Source organism: Ptychodera flava, chromosome 12 (genome assembly GCF_041260155.1).
Source record: "Ptychodera flava strain L36383 chromosome 12, AS_Pfla_20210202, whole genome shotgun sequence".
NCBI classification, from domain to species: Eukaryota; Metazoa; Hemichordata; class Enteropneusta; family Ptychoderidae; genus Ptychodera; species Ptychodera flava.
The window spans coordinates 5,799,547-5,822,909 of record NC_091939.1 but is presented as its reverse complement, the minus strand read 5'-3'; the positions used below and the strand labels follow the sequence as shown (position 1 = coordinate 5,822,909).

Sequence of the window (23,363 nt, the reverse complement as noted above, 5' to 3'; positions counted from 1 at the left end):
TATTGATAAAAACACATATTTTGCCTTTTTTATGAGAGACCGGAAAAATATGTCTAAACTTACGAAAAAATTAAAAATAACAAATGTCAAAACAGAGTAGATCTGCTGATTGTTCAAACTAACTTTTAACATGCATATTAAGGCACTGCTCTTGGTTTGTCCTGCAGAACTTCAGCAGAAAACTAAGTTGTGTCAAACAAGTCATCGTTGATGACACAGTCCCCACTTGATAATCGGTATTTTGATTACAGGTCCTCAAAGAGGATAGAGTCCTCTTCATTAGGTCTGTGATAAAAATACTTTTGAATGAATTCGCTTGATACATGTCTGAGTTATGGTTCAGGACATGAAAAAAATCGTAACAAAATGGTCGCACAGCGGCCATATTGGATCGCATCACAAAACAAATTGATGTGCAAAGCTATGACATTGGTCGATGTCCTTGTACCAACTTTGAATAAAGTTGGTCAAAACATGCGGATATGCCTGAGAAATGGCTCTGTAAATGAAAAAACCGTAATAAAATGGCCGCCTGGCGGCCATATTGGATCGTATCACAAAACAGATTGACGTGCATATGTATGACATAGGTCAATGTCCTTGTACCAACTTTGAATAAAATCGGTTGAGATATGCCTGAGTTATGGCTCTGTACATAAAAAATCGTAATAAAATGCCGCACAGCGGCCATTTTGGATCGTATCAAAAAACAAATTGCCGTGCACAGCTATGACATTTGTCAATAAGCTTGTACCAACTTTGAATAAAGTGGGTTGAAACGTGCCTGAGTTATGGCTCTGTACATGAAAAAATCGTAATAAAATGGCCGCCTGGCGGCCATATTGGATCGTATCACAAAACAATTGACATGCATATCTATGACATTGGTCAATGTCCTTGTACCAACTCTGAATAAAATCGGTCAAAACATGCCTGAGTAATGGCTCTGTACATGAAAAAATCGTAATAAAATGGCCGCCTGGCGGCCATATTGGATCGTATCACAAAACAATTGACATGCATATCTATGACATTGGTCAATGTCCTTGTACCAACTCTGAATAAAATCGGTCAAAACATGCCTGAGTAATGGCTCTGTACATGAAAAAATCGTAATAAATGGCCGCCTGGCGGCCATATTGGATCGTATCACAAAACAAATTGATGTGCATATCTATGACATTGGTCAATGTCCTTGTACCAACTCTGAATAAAATCGGTCGAAACATGCCTGAGTAATGGCTCTGTACATGAAAAAATCGTAATAAAATGGCCGCCTGGCGGCCATATTGGATCGTATCACAAAACAAATTGATGTGCATCTGTATGCCATATGAAGTAATCCTTGTATCAAGTTTGAATGAAATCGCTCCAGGCATCTAAGAGATATCTGCGTGAACGGACGGACGGACGGACGGACGCACGCACGCACGCATGCACGGACGCACGCACGGACATGACCAAACCTATAAGTCCCCCCGGACGGTGTCCGTGGGGACTAATAATCACATTTAATATTTCATAATTAACTTGATTCTCCTCAAAAAAAAATAAGTATACAAATGACTGATATCAATGGCTTTCGATTTTCATTTCTTTCAAGAACTTATTCAATGTAAATTTTTCTGTGTCCATATATAAAGAAGAGCGGCATTTTCTGACAAAATCTAGCAACTTCATGGACCTTTCACAAATATCTATCAAAAAGTTGATCGGAGGTACAGTGTGACACTGCCTCTCTAGATGGAATTACTTGTCATATGTGAGTACTAATATCAGTTCAGCATCAGGCAGGAATTTTGTACAAACCTGACAAGAAGAAAAGGTTTTAGCAAATAGGTATGGAAATCTTAAAGTCCTTTTTTCCAGTTATGAATTTTTTAAACACTTGTTGGATTCATTAGGCTGCAATAAAGTAATAAAATGACAAAGCTAGCAAATATGGGAAAAATCTGATTTTTCCAAAGGCAAGTAATCTTTGACCTATTCATAACATAAAACTTACATTCAGGAAATGTTGTTATATAATCAGACTAAAGTGATGTGTATATATATATGGCAGCTAACAAAATTTTGGTCAAATTTGGTAGGGAACATGTGATTGGATGGTTTTAAACGAGGAAACTGTAAGCTGGAGATAGAGCCTCGAGAAACAAATGTTGAGAAGTTGCTAGGTGCTATGAAAAGTGAAGCTGTGTGAGCAAGGCTTTGCAAAACTCAGGCAAGTCTGCTGGTACTCTTGAAGTGATCTGCAAAGAAAACATGTCAGAAAGAAAAAAGAAAAGAATCATTAAATCAGAGCTGGAAATATGGAAAAGGTGTGTGAGGCTAGTCACATGACTGGAAGGATTTTCTCTCATAAGTACGAGTTCCACAAATTGTATATTTTCAGTCAAACTGTGTGTTTGAAAAACGACTATTTGCAATTACTTCTACTTCCAGGGTAATATTTCTGCAGAAAATATTATGACACGAACTAATTTTTTGTGGAGCTTTATAACTTCTCACCTTTGGCTCAAAGTTAAACAGCCCAACAAAAAAAAATACCGTCAAGGACAGTGTGCTCACATTCGGTTTGAATTGGTCCATTCGAGAAATATTTAAACCAGGAAAAACACGAATGTCAAACGCAAATAAGGTCTCCAACTTAGGTACTGGAGGTCATCTTTAGGATCATGCATATCAACTTCTATAGCAATGAGACAAGCAGATACTTAATACATAAGCAAATGTCAACAACAAAAAATAGACAGAGAAGGCTTGATAAAAAGAAAAGGTGGGAGTGGGTAAAAAAATGTACAAGGGATCTGGTAAAAAGGGCCTCATCAATCTTCTAGACCCTACCCCCTCCTGAATATCAAATGTTCCACCCCTTGGTTGACATAAGACCAGCTGGCAGGAAATCTATTTACAACCTTGGGGAGTTTTTAATTAATGCCATGAGTGTTATCATTCTAATGTAAACAGCACTTTAAAGTTAGTTACAGATAGTGAAATGCCTTCCACTGTGGGCGGTGATTACAACATCTGGAATTATCCTGGATCCAAATTTCTCATCAGTTCTTGTATGTCTTACATAGAAAAGTTGCAAAAATTGGTCTGCAATGAAAAAATTCACCTCAGCTTTGTTTTCTGGATCAAAATTTCCTACAAATTGATACCAAATATGACACAATTATGTTCACAGCCTTCAAAACTGTCTCACAACATATCCTGCGTTGGTGTAGGTCATTTAAGGTCACAAACTGAGAAAATTACCTAAAATATATAAATTTGGGGGTTTCCCAACACTTTGAGCAGAAAATTTGTCTAATAACATCCCTCTGGACTTTATACCAAATTACAAAGCTATCAAACAAGTAATTTTGAGAACAAGTCTTCTTGACCAAAAATGACAATATTGTCTTAAAAATACAAATTTGTATATTTCAGGACAATTTCCACACAGCTAACTATTGTCATCTCTGTATGTCTGTGTACCAAATATAAAAGCTGTCTGTCCAGGGGTTTTAAAAAAGAAAATACTGTTTAAGATTTTTTGACCAAAAATGACAAAATTGCTCCAAAATAGTAATTTTCCCAATTTTGTCATAATTTCAACAAATTAGAAGAGTAACACCCTCAGAAAGATCCAACTCAAATTTGAGAGCTATTGGGCTGGCGGTTTCAGAGAAGAAGAATTTTTACTGAAAATGAGAAAAATCACCAAAAAATTCAGCAAAAATACAAAATTAAGGATATCTTCACAATATTCATAAAACTGTATAAGGTTCACCAAAGGTACTTGCACCCAAATTTTCAAAGCAATCAAAACAGTAGTTCTTGAGTTATTATTTCTTGACCATTTTCACATTTTGTGAGCTCATTTGCATAATTTTGGCAATGCAGACTTCATTTGAACAAAATCCCATCTATAGCCCAGGATGCATCTACGCACCAAATACCAAGCTGAAACGTGCAGCGGTTTGTGTGTTTTTGATGTTGACGGACATACTGTACGTACATACATACATACATACATACATACATACATACACACATACATACAGACGCTTCAGCTTATACGATAAACTCTCATTGGTATAACCAAATGTGAGCTAAAAACCACTTGAATCCAACAATGTCAAGCAATGAAAAAGTTATCAAAATTACATATATGTATTTGTCATGATATGTTTCTATATTATTCTACTAGGGAGTTGATTAATACAGGAACTCACTCCCTTGGGTTTCAATTCAGTCCCATAACTCTGTGTGTGAGATGGTTTTAGCTTCAGTAAACATCTTATAACTTTCAGCTGTAATTATTACAAAAAACAGCTACATTGCAGAGCAAGTGGAAGCAACTATGCAACTATTGGTTCAGACAGAATTGCCCCATGCTGGTTTACTGTAACTAATCAATGAGTCAGTGACTTTGAAATGTGTGGTGATACCCTAGCTAATTGTATACATTTTACACACAAGGTGTCTGTCTCACACATACAATTGTGGCACCGAATTGAAACCCACTGTAGTGATATTAATCCCTCAGTAAGGAAAACACAGCCTGTCACTCGGTTCTCATCCTCTGTATCAAATTAAGAGTATGCCTATGTGCAATAAGAAATGTCCAAAGTTTGGGTACTTCTGTCCCATACAGCCTAAGGGGTTTCAGTGTGAGGAAGAAATTCCCAAACCATTGCCAAACATTCTATCTCAGTCAACTGGCAGGTACATGTAGGATTACACCCTTTCCCTCAGCTCATTGAGGTACGGTTGCAAAGCAAACATAAGCACAGATCACTGTAACCATACTCTGAGCACACGTAATTGACACATTGTCTGTACGAAACCCCTACCCCTCACCTTACAGTTCTGTACACTAAACTGTCACAAACTGCTCAATAAATTTTACATAAAAATCTGCGACTAGCAAGCTAGATGTACAAGTTGTGTGGGGTGATATTCTGCACATTAGATCAATGCTATACTCACCAAATTGCCATCTACTACGACTGGTGCATCCTGGTAGTCAGCTCTGAGGTAAAAACAAAACAAACGTCGAATTAGTGAACTCTGAACAATCATACCCATCTACTTTAACAAACTGGTCCTGATCACAATCAGTGTGACATAGAACAGGGCAGATAAAAACTCTCTACTACCCCTGTTCTACCAAAACTTTTTAAAGTAGAAATAGACTAATCTATCGCAATTGAAAGCATTCCCAGGGTAATATTTCTATAGAAAATATTACGACAAACAATACAACAAACACCTATGACTGATTTCATAAAACTGAAATATCTTTCAAATATTTATAACTATATTGAATCATAAACTAACTAACACCAATTCTTTCAATTCAATTGATGCAATTGCACTCTACATCCATAATTCTTATATCCCTTTCACTGCCATAGTTTGCCCCAAACCCATTGTTAACATTGTTGTAACTGTTTACTGGGGACTGAGGTAAACATGTTTACACTAAATCAAAAATATTTAGCTGATCAGTTCTACCATAGACCCTAATTTTTCAGGTAAATAGTTTGTATCTACCAGTCCCCGAGGTGATACACTGTGCTATTTGCTGAGACCATGCAAACTTGAACTGCAATCTTAATGACAACTAAACTTGATCTACACTTTGGTTATGCAACTATGCTAAAATCATTATTTTGAGAAGCTTTAATGTTAAATAATTATCATAATGTCATTGAGACCTATCTTTCTCTTCACATTTATTAAAAGGATTCTGACAGATCAACAATCACAAGGAGACATAGCCCAATATTAAGTGTTGCCTAGCCTTGAGTCACTTGGTGACTTTCTGAAAAGTTTTGAGCAGATGTATATCAGTACATGTAGCAGTTGCATTTTGGTTCAAAAAGAATTCTGGTACAGCCATGGTGTATTATACTGACATAGAGGGCGCAGTTTCTAGTAATTTAGATTGAGAAATGAAGTTCTGTGTGTTTACGTTGAATACAAAGTGTTTATTGACAATTCAATGGTACAGCATTTCTAACTCTAAAATCTACAGACTTCCATAGACAGATGTTACATAATGACCAATATTTCAGAGCAACCCGTCTCTTTCCCGGAACATATATTGGTAATTTACTTTCTGAATGTAGCTTTGAATGTTGCTTTACCGTATGTGCAAAGTTTAACATTCACACCAAGTTCAGGAACTATTCCGAGGACAGCCCTAAAAAATACTCCATACAGAGGCATGTTGATTTGGTCTGACAAACAGATTCTCGTTACTCCCTCTACACTGGCAACTGTTCCTGTTCCACAGATGTACATATGTTTTATTTCTTACCCAGCATTGATGACGTCATCTTTTAAAAGAGAAGCGAAAACACTGAGAACGTTTGCTGATACTAAAAGCCAGGGTCCATGACAAATAGCTGCTACTGGTTTCTCTACAGACAGATGAAATAAACAAATAGTTGACATCTAACGCTTATAAACATCCTACACAAACTGTGTCAAAATCAATCACATAATCACATTACATTTCACTACTTTTTATTGTTTTGGGATAAAATAACTAAATAAACAAAACAGTAAATAAATAAATTAATTAATTTATTAATTAACAAATGATCAATATATAGTGATCAGATTACATATCACTACTGTTTATAGCTTTTGATTAATTAGACCAACACAGTCATATTGGAGTCACACACATACAACCATCTTTTTTATATATCTATCTTAAAATCGTCAGTTTTAATTTTTTGTCCTAGTCTGACAGACGGTCTTGACTGTCAGAATTTGAAACTAACACGCTAATTGCATGAATATGATAGTGAGGTGATTGTGGTCGTAGGTTGTACTGCCTTCCATGCCTGCTTCAAACATACCTGCTTCAAACATACATCTGACTAAATCTACAAATCTTCTATCTCTCCTCCAGTAATCCGGAGCCCATCCACCCGGAATCACTAAGGCATCCAATTCCTGGAAGTGGACAGCAAAGGACACTAGCTTTAATTATTTCCAATTGGTTGTTGAGTGGTGCTACGACTGTACACACACACAAGTCGTAGACATAAAACTTGAAGAAATGAAAAGCCGATGATTATCACTAATTTTGTTATTTATGTCCAATGTAATAAATTCTTGTCCTACTCTCGAAAGTATGTTGAAACATCCACTTTGCAGCTTGCCAACAGAGTGCCAATATGTATAGAAGGTAGATTGTTGACATTCGAATTCTAGTCCAGACTGGAATTCACTTGTCAACAACAACGATGCAATCTACACATGTACAGGCTTAGTTGACAAGCTGAATCAAAATGCTTTGGGGAGTAGAAAAAGAAACTCTTGTTGACATCAAACACAGTGAAAAGGTCTTCAATTGTTATTGCTACTGGCCCTTTCACCCTTTTCCTGCCAAGTTCATATTTCACCACCAGGTCACGATGGTTAAAATTAATGAAACACAGCATATTCCATATGGTGTATTTTAACATAATACTGTACATTTGAAAGTTGTTGAAAACAAAAATACTGTAAACTTGATTTTTTTGGACTAAAGATGCTATAACAGACCAAGCCAAGTGGGTGAAAATACGTCATCTTTGGCTCAATACCGCTTTTTACTGACTTGGCTGATGGGGAAGTGATACTGTCTGGCAGGAAAAGGGTTAACAGTGAAACTGCATACATAACACAACCGATTGTGTCGGCAAGGCCAATACTTGTACTTGGTATTTAAACATACTTTAGGGAGAAAGTGAAAATTATCTAGAACATAATAACAAAAATATTATCATACGCTACCGCTATCGCCCCTTTAATGACAATACACAGTCACTGCAGGATTGTCAGTGTAAGTGAGTCTAAACATGCACATACTTACAGCAGGGGATATGTTTTCAATGTCTACATCGGCTTTACATGGATAACCATGCTTTGAATTGTAAACTTTATCTTTCTGTGGTCCTATAGTAACCGTTTCCATTCCTTCTTCTCGAAATCTCAACAGCGGGTACCACACCTGGAAAAGATAATACCAGGATATGTAACTCCCAGGGTACAATGACTATGCCTTTCAAACACTTGTATTTGTCAATTTTTAATTTTTTGCTTCATTGTATAGAGTCCGAATAATTGTTGATGAGATGGCTTTTCTGCTTGATAGGAGGCAGTATGCACTAAAAAGTATACCATTGTTTCAAATTCAAAATGGCCACTATCTTTATATTAAAGCCCCAAAAGCTGTGAATGTGTAATAAACCGATCTCAAAATATCCTGTTTTCCAAGAGTTTTCTTTGAATAAGACCCATTAAAGACTGAAAAAAGTGTATAACACTGTCAATAAGTATTGCAAGAGGCATGTAAATTCAAACGTTTTAACATCATTTTAGACTCCCAGCCATTTTCAAAAACTAATCATGTGACAGAGAAAATAAAGTTTACAACAACAAAATGTCGGCAATCATGTGTTACGCATTCAAGCAAATGGCACCATGCTCGTTTCTTTTATGATCACGATATGTATGTGCAGGAAATACTGCATTTTTGTACTTGTCTGTGGGGAGCCGTTTTATGAGTGCGTCACCCGTTTATTATTTAACCTGTTAAAATCATAGGCATGGTCCAAATAAGCGAGCAGTGATACTTATATACATGTCCTTCAGTTAGCACATTTACACTAACTTCGCTTTGAAAATAAAATTATTAAAATAATGCATAAAATGTGCAGCTATTGGGGCTTTAACTCAACTAGGACCAATTGAAATTTTTGCCTTCACAAAAACAATTATGAAAACTTCATTCATTCATGCTTCAAAACACGCAGTAGACCAGCAAGCAATGACACACTTTCTGATCTCTATAAAAAAATACACACACATGTACCAACAAGCTAGCAACAGTGGTATCATGTTTTAGACTCATCTTTTTCATCATCTCAATGTTTGAGTACTGCTGGTACATTGTTAATATTTAAGGTGTACATATAGATTTTCCTGACACAAATGTACACACGTGCGAATGCACAAACACACACAACCAAATATGTCCATCCCTTCAGACTTACTGCTGGAATACAAATACAAATACAGTCAAATCTGTGTATAGTGGTTACGCAATAGACCAAGAAAAACTGACGGTATATAATAAATCTCTGAACATCATGATATATGCATTTTATTTCTAAAACGATATGATGCAGCTATAAAGATCAGTCAAAATCGACTAATTTCTTGCTTTCAGTTTAAGAATTTGTTGACAGAGGTCATTCAGAGTCAGATATGCTGACCATTTATTCACAGGTTTTGTACCAAATTGGAGCAATTACATATGGTCGCTGCCCATAGAGAGGTGGCTATTCTGTTGGCCTTCAAAGGGGCAGGTTTTCTGCCAGCTTTGTCTCTGGGCAAATAGACTAACTGTGCAAAAATTTCAAAGGAAAACAAAAATCTAAAATCACATGAAGAGTCAGTGTCAACACTACTAATGAGAGAACCAGAGATTGAAGGCTGTCCCTTTAAAGGCGTGGTTGAGGTGTCAGATAGTCTTGGCAGGAAATTTACTTCCCAGAAAGGAAAACACAAGGCAATGACACCTCTAGAATCCTCTTAAAGACTAGAACTGAACAAACTTGATACCTTTAACATGGTAAAAATGCTGCAAGAGTTCCTTTCAGCCCTTGCACACCCGGAAATCACTTTAAATTGCAGACTCTCCTTAGAACAGGCACATATATAACTTTCGGAGAGGTTTTTAATTAGGATGTTGTATATTCTACCAAGGAAAAAAAAACGGGTGGGGTTGGGGCCTTCAGGAACTTTTTCCTAAAATGTTACAGGACTCCACAAAGTGACCACTGAGCCAGGTTTGACTGTACACAACTAAACCCCGACCTGGCTCTTATTGTATCGATAATTTAGCATAGACTCTAGAGCACAGTTGTCAACATCAATATATGAGATGACGGACAGGGACCCTTACAAAGTCTGATTGGTAGACCCTGGAGAAAAACGAGGCTCTTTTTTTAAATCAACGTTTATTAACGTTTATTTACTTATTAACAGCGCTAGTGTCTTCCATTGGACAGATATGGCGAGATAACGAACTGAACTGTATTATAGGCTAGCACACACTACAGAAATGTTTTATTGTAAAGGCATTCTTGAAATGGCATCTTGGCTGCATTATATCGAGCGCTACGCCCTGAGAATAAATGTGAAATAAGAGTAAGGAATGTGCATGATGTATACTTGAAAGCTGTCTGCTCCCTCCATGCTAATACTGTAAAATGGAAATTTCCACGGAGGGACCGTGGTCACAACAATGCATGATCACGATACATGTACGATACTTTGCACAAACGTGCACCACGAAGCTTTCGAATGAAATTGTTGTATAAAACCCCCTGAATAAACTTAGGTTACTCTACTAGGAATTTCGAACAAATCATTTTGGACTTTGATCCTCTTACCTCTAACTCTTCATAATTAAACTCGACTAGGATACCGACTTTCTTTTTGATGGGGGCGGCCATCTTGGAAATCACTGTCCAAGGACTTCAAAAGACCCTTTAAGATATCGCTAAAAAGCTTGCGTGAACAACTAGCCTAGAGGGTCTAAAGTACTTACATGACAAACAGTGGCGGCGCTCTCAAACAAGCACAGTCCCGTCTTCAGGCCACATCCGCTCGACTAATTTTAATGTTGAAACATGCGTTTCATTAAATAAATGTGCAAACGGAAACCATGCGGACAGCTTTTGAGACATGTAACAGAGAACGGTGCCCAGTGCACGGCTGTGGCCGGCCGCCCAGCTCTACTGTTACTCATACCATGGAGGTAGCAGCTCCTCCATGCTCATACACACTTACACCCCTTACACATGTTAAACTTACTCAGTGTAAGGGGTGTAAGGTGTACATGACAGCCGAGCCGCCACAGCCTTACCACAGGGAATAGAGTAATCTTGTTGTTGTTGTTGTTGTTGTTGTTGTTGTGATGATGATGATGATGATGATGATGATGATGATGATGATGACGATAATAAAAAATATTAAAAAACAACGTGTCATTCCTTGCTGTTGTTTGTCGATGTTGTAGATAATTGTAAAAGAAAACTGTAATCGTGACAAAAAAAACGACGTAGGTCGCCCAACGTCACTCCCGTCCACAGTCGCTCGAGAGCTATTCAGCGCTGGGACTATTCGCCCCATAGACGAGTATACAGAAGCGAGAAATCGCTTCTGTATACTCGTCTATGGGGCGAATAGTCCCAGAGCTGAATAGCTCTCGAGCGACTGTGCTCCCGTCCTACTATACAACCAAGGATAGTAGGACGGGAGTGACGTTGGGCGACAGGGTGGCAACGCTTGCATGCCTTTTGTTCCATGGTCGTCTCGGTAGACTATTGGCTTTTCATATTAAAATGAGCTTCAAAGGTGTTAAACTTTTTGGAGGCTTTGTTTGTGGTTGATAATTGCACGATATTATGCAAAAAATACGACGAAATGGCATCGTACTGCCTGTCGCGTAGCAACCATAGTTACTTTGTGAGCTCTCAGGCCAGAAACACTGCTTCACGCCAATCAAAACATAACACGCCAGCAGTTCATAAACATGTCCTTCCTTCACGCACGTGTGAAAGACGGTATGACTGACCGTAAACCATTGAGTAAAACCAGACTGTATCGATAAAAGACTTTCAAATTTGGTTCAAACACACTCATTATATATTCATAAAAATATAAGAGGAATTTTTAAAACGGTAAAACTCACTTTCCTGAAGCTAAAAACACTCCCGTTTTCGCCAGCACGTCAATTCCGCTCAGCACCACACGACAACAACAACACAAACTTTGCCGAACATACTTTCGCTTAACAATTGGCGAAAATCCGAAAATTACCGAAGGATGCATGGTCGGCACTCTTCGGAAAAGAGAGGCGAGAGAAACCTGAGGCGAGGCGAACATGGATGGGTTACATAACCGCTTCACGCCTTAAACAATACCCGTTGCCACTCTGTCCATGTTTCTCTGTGAGTATACCAAAACTGCGCAGTTTAACGATCGACTTTCTCTGAACAGTTCAAAACGAATGGCAAGCTTATATACATTTCTGGTTGAGACATTGCATATTATATCGATTAATTAAGAGATTCTGACGAGTCACTTTGAATATTAAGCTCAATAATGATGTGAACTCCCTTTGGTGCTTATCTCAGAGATGATGACAGGTATATCCGCAAATGTTCCCCAAATCACGGAAAGGGGTGGCGCTTTTGTTCATCCTCACTGTCCATGGATAAACGGGGTACTTTTTCTAAAGACTGCCACGTGAAAGGATAAGAACACCGATTGGATTGTAAATTGCCTGCAAATTTATGGCCATCTTTCAAAATTTTAAATGTAACACGATTGGAACTAATTTGGGATAATTGGATCTTTGATCTATTTTTCAAATTTCTCAAAAGTTTTAGGTGTCCTATTACTATATTACAAATTACTCATAAAAACAAGTGTGTAACTTGAAAAAAAGCAGATGAGGTTATATTTGCAGCCTGAATCGACATTACTTCACCTTCCAATTATCCCAAATTAGTTCCAATCGTGTTATGTATGATTGCACCAAGATATAGTTCAGCTGATAGTTGAAACTCTACCCCCCCGGCAAGTTAGTCAGGTTAGGGCCATGGATACTCCACGTTAACAAAAATGTAGAGGCTGGTTTTCTATTTTTAGGACCGCCTCACTCCCTCATATAAGAACTGTAACGTTGAAGAACTGTAACGTTGGGCACTGTACGATCCGGCACTCACAGCTATGGAACTTCAAAAGCCCAAATATTCTAGTGTTGCTTTACGTGTATTTGGAACGATATCAATGTGATTGAAAACAAAAGGAAAAAAATTCTGTTTTTCATCAATTTTATTTGCAAATAACAACATAAACAAGATAAAACAACAAGATTTCTAAATTCCCTGTGATTTTATGAGCATGCGTATTTGTAAAAAGGAAAAGTCATAGGATAGGCGGGGTAGTCACGGAAACAGACACTGATTTTTGCGTTCCAAAATTTAAACGATTCCAGTTTTGCGCAGCATGCATACGTACATTAACCCCTAAATTTATTCACTTCTCCGTATTAACAAGTCGATTACGAAAGTTACATATACACGTATTTGTTTTCCATCAAATGGTACCCGTTCCTCCCAAAACACTGGTGCACATCATGTTCGTTTCATGAATTGTTTGTCGGACGTCGACGTGTTGTTTGTCTTTTGTATGTTTTCTTTCTCAGGGCAAAAGAAGTTTTGCTGTCAAAAGCTTGGGGGTGGTGTTACTCCCAATATTTTTATGAGGGGTGTGCCACCCAAGTTAAAAACATCTACTCAAGTTAGTATACTTAAAAAAATTGACCCATTGTTAGAGATTTTCTTGACGAACGGGGAAACCTTTACCGTCATTCTGTTGCAAGTGAAGGTTTTCATAAAGCATGTGGGGACATTTCCTATATCAGTGACCTACGTTTTAGCTTGCAGTATTTGGCATGAAAATAAGTCGACTCATACTTTTAAGTGAAAAAGTGACCCATGCGGGCGGCACACACCCGTACACATTAAGAAAACACCTCCCCCGGGCTAAAGCTCTTTCAATTGGTTTCAACGGCACTGTACTTAAATTAAGGTTAAATGAAAGGTTTTCTTATTTCCTCTAGTGCTGAACACGATTCCCGTGTCGGGGTTGAAACAGTAAGGATCTTGAGAGGTACTGCCCTGTGGTGCCGAACACGCCTGATATGTCATTGAAGCCACCGTTTTGTCGCAATGAAATCGTTATATGCATAAGTCACACACAGACATGACGTCACACACGTTTCAATATAGGTTCATCAATAAGTGTTTACTTCTTGTCGTACAACAAGCATCCATTTTTGGAAGAAGACCATGCAAGAACCTGTAAAGAAATAAATAAAACAGTAAAGAAACAAGAAAACAACTACATGACCTGTCAGGATAGAGAGCTAGTGTAAATGTAATATAAATATTTCGACAATTGCAAATAAAATTACACAAAGAAAATCGCTTTCTCCCAAGTGTCTCTTCAATGAATTTTGCAAGCTGTATTGTGGACCACTGAGTGCAAACACATACCGAAGTTTTCAAGTCCTCCAGTTGACATTTTCGCAAATTTACTAAAAACTGATCCAGTCATGATCCAGGATTGGATATCAGGCATTTAATGAGAGCGAGTACGTCCTTCCATACAAATGACATCTGTTATATAATAAGTTAATAACTAAAATTGAGAAGTTGTAACACTTTCATGGAAAACTCTCAATTCTCACGTAAGACATGAACATATATTTAACCAATAAATTTTGCTGTGAATTTGCCCACGATTCTCTACTAAAACGACCTTTGCGTCTCACTGCGTGGGTAACGACTGGAATCATAACCCCTCATCTTCTCTCTATATGAATATATGTGTTCACTCTAAATTGGCTTTAAATTTGATGATATACGTTTATGAAATCCATATGTCAGCTTCTTGAACAGTGCCAATCATCCACTCAAATGTTTTGTTGCAGATACTCACGAAGCGCCCTCTTCAGCCACTTTGGTTTGGTCTGCCATATGGCGTACAGATACACCGGAATACCGGAGACGATGATTATTGCACCAATGACAGCTTCCATGGTCGCGGAGAATATCGATACGAAAACGAGGAAGTACGAAAATATGACGAAGAAGATGGGAATGGAAATGTGAATCTGAGAATGAAACACAATGAAAATAGTTTCACATTAAAGAATGACCACTTCTATCAAAATGGAAAGGTTCCTTCACTGAACCAAAACTCGGAAAATAATATAGTTTTTGTTTTTCCCACCACTGTATGAGGTAGAAAATCGTCGGCGTACACAAATTCAGTTTGAATAACATTCGGCATTGGTAATTGAAGAAGGAATGTTTTTATTTAATTCAGTAAATGCTGGCTTTACAGGAAGGTTTTTCGCTGCTAGTTCTTATGTTTTACTCTTTCACTATAGTCACTGATTTGTTTTGTCGCTTTGATAATGTACAGTGGGATGTAAAAATGATGAAAAATGTTTCTCTTCTTCAGCGGTCAATTCCATCGGATTTGCTGTAGGTACTAGTAGATGGCAGACAGTGGCAAATCACGTAGCCATAGCATGAAACACGTGCAAGTTTGCCGGATATTCGAACTTATGGTCATTATAATATCATAATTATTGGCAGTAACTTTCGTACAAAGGCAATTCAGTTTATGATAAGTAAGGTAGTTGTCTTCCTGGCAAATTGTTGAGTGGTTTACCTTAAAAGGGCGTGGCATTTCCGGACGCTTGTAGCGTAACCAAAGTTGACCACTGACCACGATACCGACAAACAGCCAGTATGCAAAACTGGTGTAGTTAATGAGGCTTTCCACATCAGGGTAGAGGCCGTAGACAGCCGACAGAATCCACTAATTTCGGACGTTTTTACGTCACAGGATGAGCAGACGACAGGGGAGACGAAAAACAGGCAATGTAGACTCGGTAAACGAACATGTAGGGTGTACATTAGCTTACAGGATGAGCGATGAAAATTCACTTCACATATTGTAAAAAATCGGGAAGCAACTCCAGAAAGTGTAATTTGTCAAGTTTTAAAAGCAGCGCATCGAGGCGTTATCAAAAAATATATCCAGTAATACTACATAAATGTAGTACTCTGCTGCATACATAAACATTTGTTTTGACGACTTGTGGGAAATGTATTCAGTGCAGTATACAGTTTGATCTTTGACATCACTATTAAAAGCCACTGTACTTCGGTTCACCATTCTTATATCTGCTAAATCACTCATTGATATATATATATATGTATATATATATATATATATATATATATATATATATATATATATATATATATTCTGTCTGAAGATTGAAGGACGCATGAAACTTAAGTAACAGATATTATTACTTTGTACTTGAAGTAATTTGTGTTAATATATATATATATATATATATATATATATATATATATATATATATATATATATATATATATATATATATATATATATTATATATATATTATTCTTCAATTTTAGATACAAGTACAATTATCCTAAGCAGTAAATTATCGTTGTCTGTACAGAGCTTTCGTTACTTCACAAACTGTTAAAATCATGACAATTTGGTTAGTAGTTGAACCAGTGTAAAGTTTATTAAAAGCGCCACCACTATTTTGATTTTGATTTACAGTCCATCGTCGCATGGCCATTTCCCGACAATTATTTATCAGCCATGGAACACTTACCATGACTATTAACGTTGGCATTGGTGTCATGAACTTCACGTGTATCATGCTCAAAAGATCAGGAAGGTACCCGTCTCTCGCACAGACAAACACGACCCTAGAAATTCGATGAAAGGACTGAAAAAGCCATTCGTCTCACCATTGTCCAAAACGAATTCTGAGGACACACACACACACACAGAAAACGAGGTAATGTCTTTGCTATCAAATGCTAGCAGCTCAGGGCAAATAACAGATATAGATAAGTCTATAGTTGAGGAGAATGTCCAAAATCTATTGTTGCGGCGGATATCATAAAGTACAGAACAAACATGATAGATATCTTAACAACGACCCCGTTTTCAGAAAGACTCATTGTGTATTGTTTGAAGGTCGCGACCTGATTTGCACTAAATATGTATCAGTTTGGACTACCGTGTGACACTGTTAGTATTTCGTAAAGATATTCCACCAGAGAGGAAACTCTGTTTACCTTGAAGCTCCCAAGACGCTACCGTTGGTGGTCCCGAAAGTGGATATTGCCACAGACACTGGCATTAACCAAGCCCAGTTGCCGAGAACTCTATCTCCAAATGTCTGTGAGATTGCCGTAATTGGAGATGTGTTAGAGATGATCCGCCACATTGCTTAATTTAGCTAACAGCAATTACCTATTTTTACGTAGTATACTTCTTTACGGAGACATATCTGCCTATTTCATCGAAAACATTGTGTTTCAGACTTCAAAGACAATCTTTAGGAACCGAGAACGTTCTAATTTTTTATGATTTAAAGTTAATTTTGAGATGTAACTTTTTTCTGATCAGCCTCGTTAATTGTCCATCTTCGACACTGCCGGTGATTTAGCGCCTACTCTCGTTGTAGCAGATCATAAAATTGAAACTATACTTACTACAGCTACTGCTGGTGACGAGAGGAGCTCCAGGGGCGACATGGCGGTGAAGTATGCAATATTTGTCAACACATAGATTGTAGTGATTGCTATCATCGACAGTGATGCAGCGACAGGGAAATCTCTAGATTGGAGAGAAAGACAGTCAGATAGAGGGACAGAAAAGATGGAAAGGGACAGAGAAAAAGGGAAAGGCAGAGACGGAGGAAGGCCGAACGAAACATTACCTTTTTTTTTGCGAATAGTTACATCCCTATAATCCCTCTGACTACAAATCTATAGAGCAGTCATCTTGTGTCCGCCAAGTACCATGCAACATATTGAAGATGGATGTAGTCCTCCATTCGTGTACAAAACACACTATGTGTGGCTTTCACGGCCTCAATGCAAACCTGTCTTGGACATTGATTTCATCGAGTGTAAAATGGGGCAGTAAAAAACAACATGGCTAAACACACTGCTTACTGTACCTTTTATGAAAATCTGGAAATGCCTTTATACAAAACCATTGATAGCAACCATGAAAGAACCATCGTGAGGACGATGATTTCATTCGTGTGCGCATCTGATCGTACGATAAAGGAATCGCAGCTTAAAGTCTCTAAAAATCCTCACCTGTTAGGATTGTTGAGTTCTTCGGTGACTGTGTTCAGGAGTGACCTGTTGGACAGAACAGAGGACAGTGGACAAAAGAAAGTGATCTCGCATATTTTCACGTATTCAAGGTTTGAATAATACTTATTCTGCTGATATCAGAGTATGATAGTAATATAGACGAGCATCAAAGTAAAAAAGCACGTTTTCTTTAGCTGCATTTTAGCAGCTTTTATTCAAGTGTGGAAGAACATTTGTATTCATTAAAAAGCTCATGACATTGCAAAGATAATTTGGAAAAGTGTTTTCTGTAATTGTAGTTTAGCGATGTGACTGCAAGGCCTATACCCTTCCCAAGAACTTGCACAAAAATATACGCCCCTCTCTGCCGAAAAAGGTGGAAAATATCATAGAAAACATAGACGAGTCAATAAGTGATTATAGCACCTCATATTTGTGAGTCTAGCACATAAATCTCAAATGTAGAAACGAACTTTAATTTGGATTGCACACATGACAAAAATGGGATTCTATCTATAAGACTTGTTTTCCATCAATAATACTTGTATTACAGCGTTTGACAGCAGACCGATATGTACCAGTCCACAATAAAACACATTATGATTAGCCAACGGACGCCTCTTAGAGCGAGTGTCCACACATTAATGACATCGGCACTAGACCTGGAGACCACAGAAAATTTTATCTTGTTTTCAGTCGGCTAAACAGATACGTCCGTGGGTCGTCATGGGGCCAAGCTCTGCTGATGGAGTGACAACTTAAAGTCGTGCTATTCGATTTTGCCGTTTGCAGGCTTTAGCTCTCAGGTTTGCTCCTCTGTCCGACCAACTTCAACAGCGCCTGTGACACATATAAACGGCATACTTGACATAGAAATTGTGTACAAGCGTATGACCTTGGTGTCATAAAAAACAAAGGCCAATGGCTCAAGCAATTGTAAATGCCCTTACCATCCTCCATAAGAGAAAAGCCCCGCATACAAAGCCAGTGAGATCCTGGTCACTGAAGTTCCCGGTCCATCGAAGTTTAAATGTTGGGTTTGTCCTATCAAAGAAAATGTTACCTCATCAATATCGTGACGACCATGGTATCCATTGATCAAAGTGTGTTGTAAAGTCATTGCGGTTGCAAATTTAATCAATCAATCGGCTAACCGGTTTTTTCATATAGATTGATAAACTATTTTGTCAAAATATTTTTCATTCCATCCACTTCTGTATAGATCATCTGTTTTGCCATTCACTTGTCAGCTGAAGTGACAATAAGTGTACTAATTGGCCGATATGGTGTCTGATCATTTCACTGACACACAGTATTGGCGGTTAAAAGTAAGGATTCCTACCCTGAAAGAGGAGTACGATCCCAGCAATGACGATGATACAGAGGCCAAGGACCTTTGCCACAGTGCACACAGCTTGTACCACAGCAGCGCCGCGTACGGTGAAACAATTGTAGGCAAATATGAGAACTGGAAATATAGATACATATCACCGTTACTATGTATGCCGACAACAAGCAGTTGGACTTTGAAGAGAGGCATTTGCCGAGAGGTAGACTCATCATATTGATTACTATCTTATCTTTGAGGTAGTCGAGTTTGTTGATCGATAATCATATAACAAAGGTTCATATAGATACACGAGCTGTCCATTCCGCTCGATTGACACGTACAATAAGTCAAGGTCATGAACCGAAGTATTTTCGATACTTTGAACAAAACTCTACGTGCATTATTCAAACTTTGTTTCAAAATTTTGAAAAGAATGAATTCTGCTTTAAAATTCAACAGAAAACGAATTTTGCAAATAACTAAGCCCACTTGATGGAAAGTTAAGATTCTGAATAATCGACACGTCAAATACCTAAGAATATCATTCTGTATTTTTACTCACAAATGCATGCCTGTGATAGTAGAACTACCGCAATTTGAGGAGGATCACACTCGTCATAAAACGGCGCAATGGCGTAAATGGCAAAAGTCTGCGAAACAATGGATATGTTACCGGGTCCAATGATAATGAAGTACACCCAAATCAGCAAAAACGCCACGCCAGAACCGAAACTCTCGTGTAAATATGTGTAATCGCCTCCAGACTTCTTTATTGTTGTTCCCAACTCGGCGTAGCAGAGAGCTCCAAGGAAGGCGATGACACCGCACACTCCCCAAATAATGAGCGCTGTTCCCACTGATCCACTGTACAACAGGACACCCTTCGGTGATATGAATATACCAGATCCAATAATGCAGCCCATTATCATTGATATGGCAGTGCCAAGACCAAACTGCTTCTTCATAGCCACAACCGAGTCATTTCCACCATCCACGTCCGCGCCTTCCTTCTGTGGAACATGGCTGGTTGTTTGGTATTTTTCAGTTTCATCGTTCTGTACCATCGTGTCCGGGCTCGTGGCAGCAGTCCGCAGGCGAGCTTCTTGTTCAGCCGCCATGTCTAGTCTGTCTTGTTTGAATCCAGGCAGCGCCGCGACAGGGTTGCACTGATAAATGGATGAGGGGCAGCCAACAAGCCGATTTGAGAGATTGTGAGCAGAGGAGTTTGCAAGAGAATATGCTAGTCTGACGTTCTTTTGAACGAACAACTTAACATTAACAAGAGAAAGTTGTAAGTTCCCTCCTACTACCCATTATTTTTTCCCTTTCCCTATCCCAACCAGGAAAGCACCTGCTTCCTGCCACAAAAATCTTATATTCCGTAACAAAATTCGAGTCCCACTGCACTGCCATCGTGTAACGTGCATTTCTTCTACCAATAAACAAACACTAGAATACAACAGAATCATACTGTCTCTCCGCCCATTGATCAAGAATAAAATTTCCCTGTCCACTAATCAGGAAAATTTCCGACCCCCTCGTTCACGGCTAACTGATACGCGGAAAATGTAACCCGCTTACCAAGAAAGAGCTCACAATTTGTACAACAAATGGCTTACAGTTCTGTTGTTCACCCCTGATTGACGCGAATTATGACAATTAAATCTACCGTACTACGCTATCAGTTATCAAACACATAAGATACAAAGATTAAGTATCGGGTCAAAGAACATCTTCAATCTTTCCCCACGGAATTCGACAAGACAGCATTCACGTGATGGAACAATTCATCTTCAGTGTTGTCTTTCATAGTTCTGAATATCAAGGATTTAATTTACATTGTCAAGTTTGTGCATATCCTTACTTAATGGGTAACATTCTGAAACGACTGTCTGACAGCACTGGGCAGTCTAGAGTTAAACGATCTAAAGGATTTGCCGCTGTTCGTGTTTTGAGTGGTGAACTCTCGTATGTATGCATACATACATACATACATACATACATACATACATACATACATACATACATACATACACTCAAATATACTAGTATTGTTCTGACATAAATGCACACATCAATACACAAATGATGGGGGTTATACAGAAATCATCGATAAGTTGAAAAGGTGACTATGTTTGAAACATTCTTGCATGTTGTACGCACTCAAAGACGCAAGCTGGCCGCGATGCTTCTTTAATGAATCACTACTGTTTTGCTGCACATTGTGATGGTTACATTTGTGGAAAATCCCGATAAGCATGGAGAAAATCACGTAAGAGCAAAGTGATTCTGCTTATTTCTTTTATTTCGACGTTGACTGTGGTATATTAAAAACAGAACAATACATCTTTCGTTTTGAAATTGTGGAAAATCACAGCTGCAGAGCGGAGACATTTTCCCAGCTAGCATCTTTACAAAGTTTTGTATGGAGAACAAATTCATTTTGTATGACATTTCCAACATAGTAACACAACTTTACCGTAAGGTATATTGCATTAACTTTTTTGTGTGATTTCCCGCATGTCGCGATAAAAGGTTCAAATTTAAGTAGATCGCCTGAATCGATTACTTTTATTAAGAGTTCTTTCTCCCCTTTTGTCGTAGAGCACAATCACATATGCATTCATGGGGGACTGCAGTGTCAATAATGACATTAGCCGTCTACTCGGACTTACGTAGAGACTGCAAATGGATGCAAACGTTGTGGTGGAACACTCATTCATTCTAGCGTGAAATGGACAAAATCAAAATCTATCGTTTTCTGGACATCTTATGCTTCATGACGACGCCCATGCTGGTAGCCAGGACAGGTGAGTAAAGGGTGTGAGCGAAAACGCAAACCGGCAAATAATTTTTTCGAAACTTTGGGAACTTATTAGCATACTGCTCAAGATTTTATAAGAATTTCGTCGACAAGCATCGTAGCAGCTTCTGGTGACACCTCACAGAAGCTATTCCACCTTACATTGTTCGTACGGCGGCCGATCACACTGGAATAATCTTCGAAGATACGGATTACCTGAACCTTTTCGGTTTAAACATGTCCGATTGAAATTTTGATGCGGCATACCACTGGAAATCAATCATTCGGAAATCGGAATCAAGGTTGATTTTATCAACTCGATGGCCCGGTGCCAGTGGGGCGCACCTCGTGCTTTAACACAGGCGATGAGAAATTCGGCCCGGTATATATCTGCAAACGCTTTTTCAATGTTCTACCGATGTGAAACCCAGAGGAGTAAACTGTTTCTTTTTTTTACCAAATTATACATAGATTTATTTATATTGTAATCAAGGGAGTTTCATATACATTATAGATTATCCAATCAAAGTTAAACAACCTCTTAAAACTAACTACACGTATCTCTAACTATCAGTGGTTCCGGGTGGTCCTACTTAAATTTGTAAATCTCAAATGTCCCATGGACCTGGTAATGTTACAGTATTACCTTGAATGGAAATGATTATTGGACCAGTTTAATGTCATATTGCCGACTTCTTAATATATCCATGGTCAAGGAAATGATTATAAGGGGCTAGGCTTTTGTTTGAGAGTAAACCACGAATAATTTGCCTCGCACCTCAATTAAATAATGCCAAATTCAGGTCTCCTAGCAAGAAACGATGTACCAAAAATACCATGAGGGCTTTGCAAGCTCAAATTGTACCTTGTTACTCAGTGTTTTAGTGTGTTAAAGAATGTGGTAATCGTTTATGCGTCATGGTCGTGACAATACGAAACGAAATGCACACCATATGTTGTCTAGCTCGACTTACCGACTGTTAGGTCACATGATATCTGAGCAAAGGTGTATTCCAACCAACCATTAAGGTAGTATGAACCTCGAAATTGTAAGACGCCAACTTTTATTCACACTTACTCCCGCAAACTTTCTACCATTCTCTTTCAAAATCAAGAATAAAACTTGAAAATCAAAACGCTCGCCATCCCTGTGCTAAATCTATGGGAACAAATAAAATTTTCGATTTTCACAAAATTAAGCCGCTGATCATGAGCTTTCAAATGAACTCAGGCAACTGGCATACTAAAACATACTGTAAAAATCTGAGATTCCAAGTATCTGGGCCGGAGGCGCATTCTACCCCAAAAGAGCAATTTGATATCCCTCAAGTCAACTCATTCTAATATATTCTGAACTCTTCATGTCGTTGATTTTCATGTAAATTTGGTCAGATTTCCCAGTAACAGTTATTTGTA

The 23,363-nt window shown here is 38.2% G+C and overlaps 2 protein-coding genes across 4 annotated transcripts; both read right to left on the bottom strand.

The window, feature by feature from the left end:
- Positions 1-1,510: 1,510 nt before the first annotated feature.
- Positions 1,511-10,579, bottom strand: LOC139144791 (putative cysteine protease YraA). The gene is made up of 6 exons (XM_070715562.1): positions 10,452-10,579; positions 7,865-8,002; positions 6,864-6,960; positions 6,314-6,416; positions 4,978-5,020; positions 1,511-2,249 (listed from the first exon to the last, which is right to left on the bottom strand). The coding sequence occupies exons 1-6, from the start codon at positions 10,512-10,514 to the stop codon at positions 2,178-2,180; spliced, it is 516 nt and encodes a 171-aa protein (XP_070571663.1). The 5' UTR covers positions 10,515-10,579; the 3' UTR covers positions 1,511-2,177.
- A 2,306-nt stretch (positions 10,580-12,885) lies between these two features.
- Positions 12,886-23,262, bottom strand: LOC139144789 (Y+L amino acid transporter 2-like). Of its 3 annotated transcripts, XR_011554859.1 has the most exons (11): positions 19,707-23,262; positions 19,157-19,282; positions 18,765-18,858; positions 17,815-17,859; positions 17,200-17,323; positions 16,780-16,883; positions 16,308-16,404; positions 15,316-15,465; positions 14,575-14,749; positions 14,130-14,252; positions 12,886-13,932 (listed from the first exon to the last, which is right to left on the bottom strand). XR_011554859.1 is itself a non-coding variant. In XM_070715558.1 (10 exons), exons 1-10 carry the CDS (start codon positions 20,260-20,262, stop codon positions 13,868-13,870), a joined length of 1,536 nt encoding a protein of 511 aa, XP_070571659.1. In that variant the 5' UTR covers positions 20,263-23,258; the 3' UTR covers positions 12,886-13,867. The 3 variants fall into 3 exon arrangements, 2 of the variants coding, with proteins under 2 accessions (XP_070571659.1, XP_070571660.1); XM_070715558.1 differs by lacking the exon at positions 14,130-14,252 and having other exon boundaries at positions 19,707-23,258; XM_070715559.1 differs by lacking the exons at positions 14,130-14,252; positions 16,308-16,404; positions 16,780-16,883 and having other exon boundaries at positions 19,707-23,259.
- Positions 23,263-23,363: the final 101 nt, after the last annotated feature.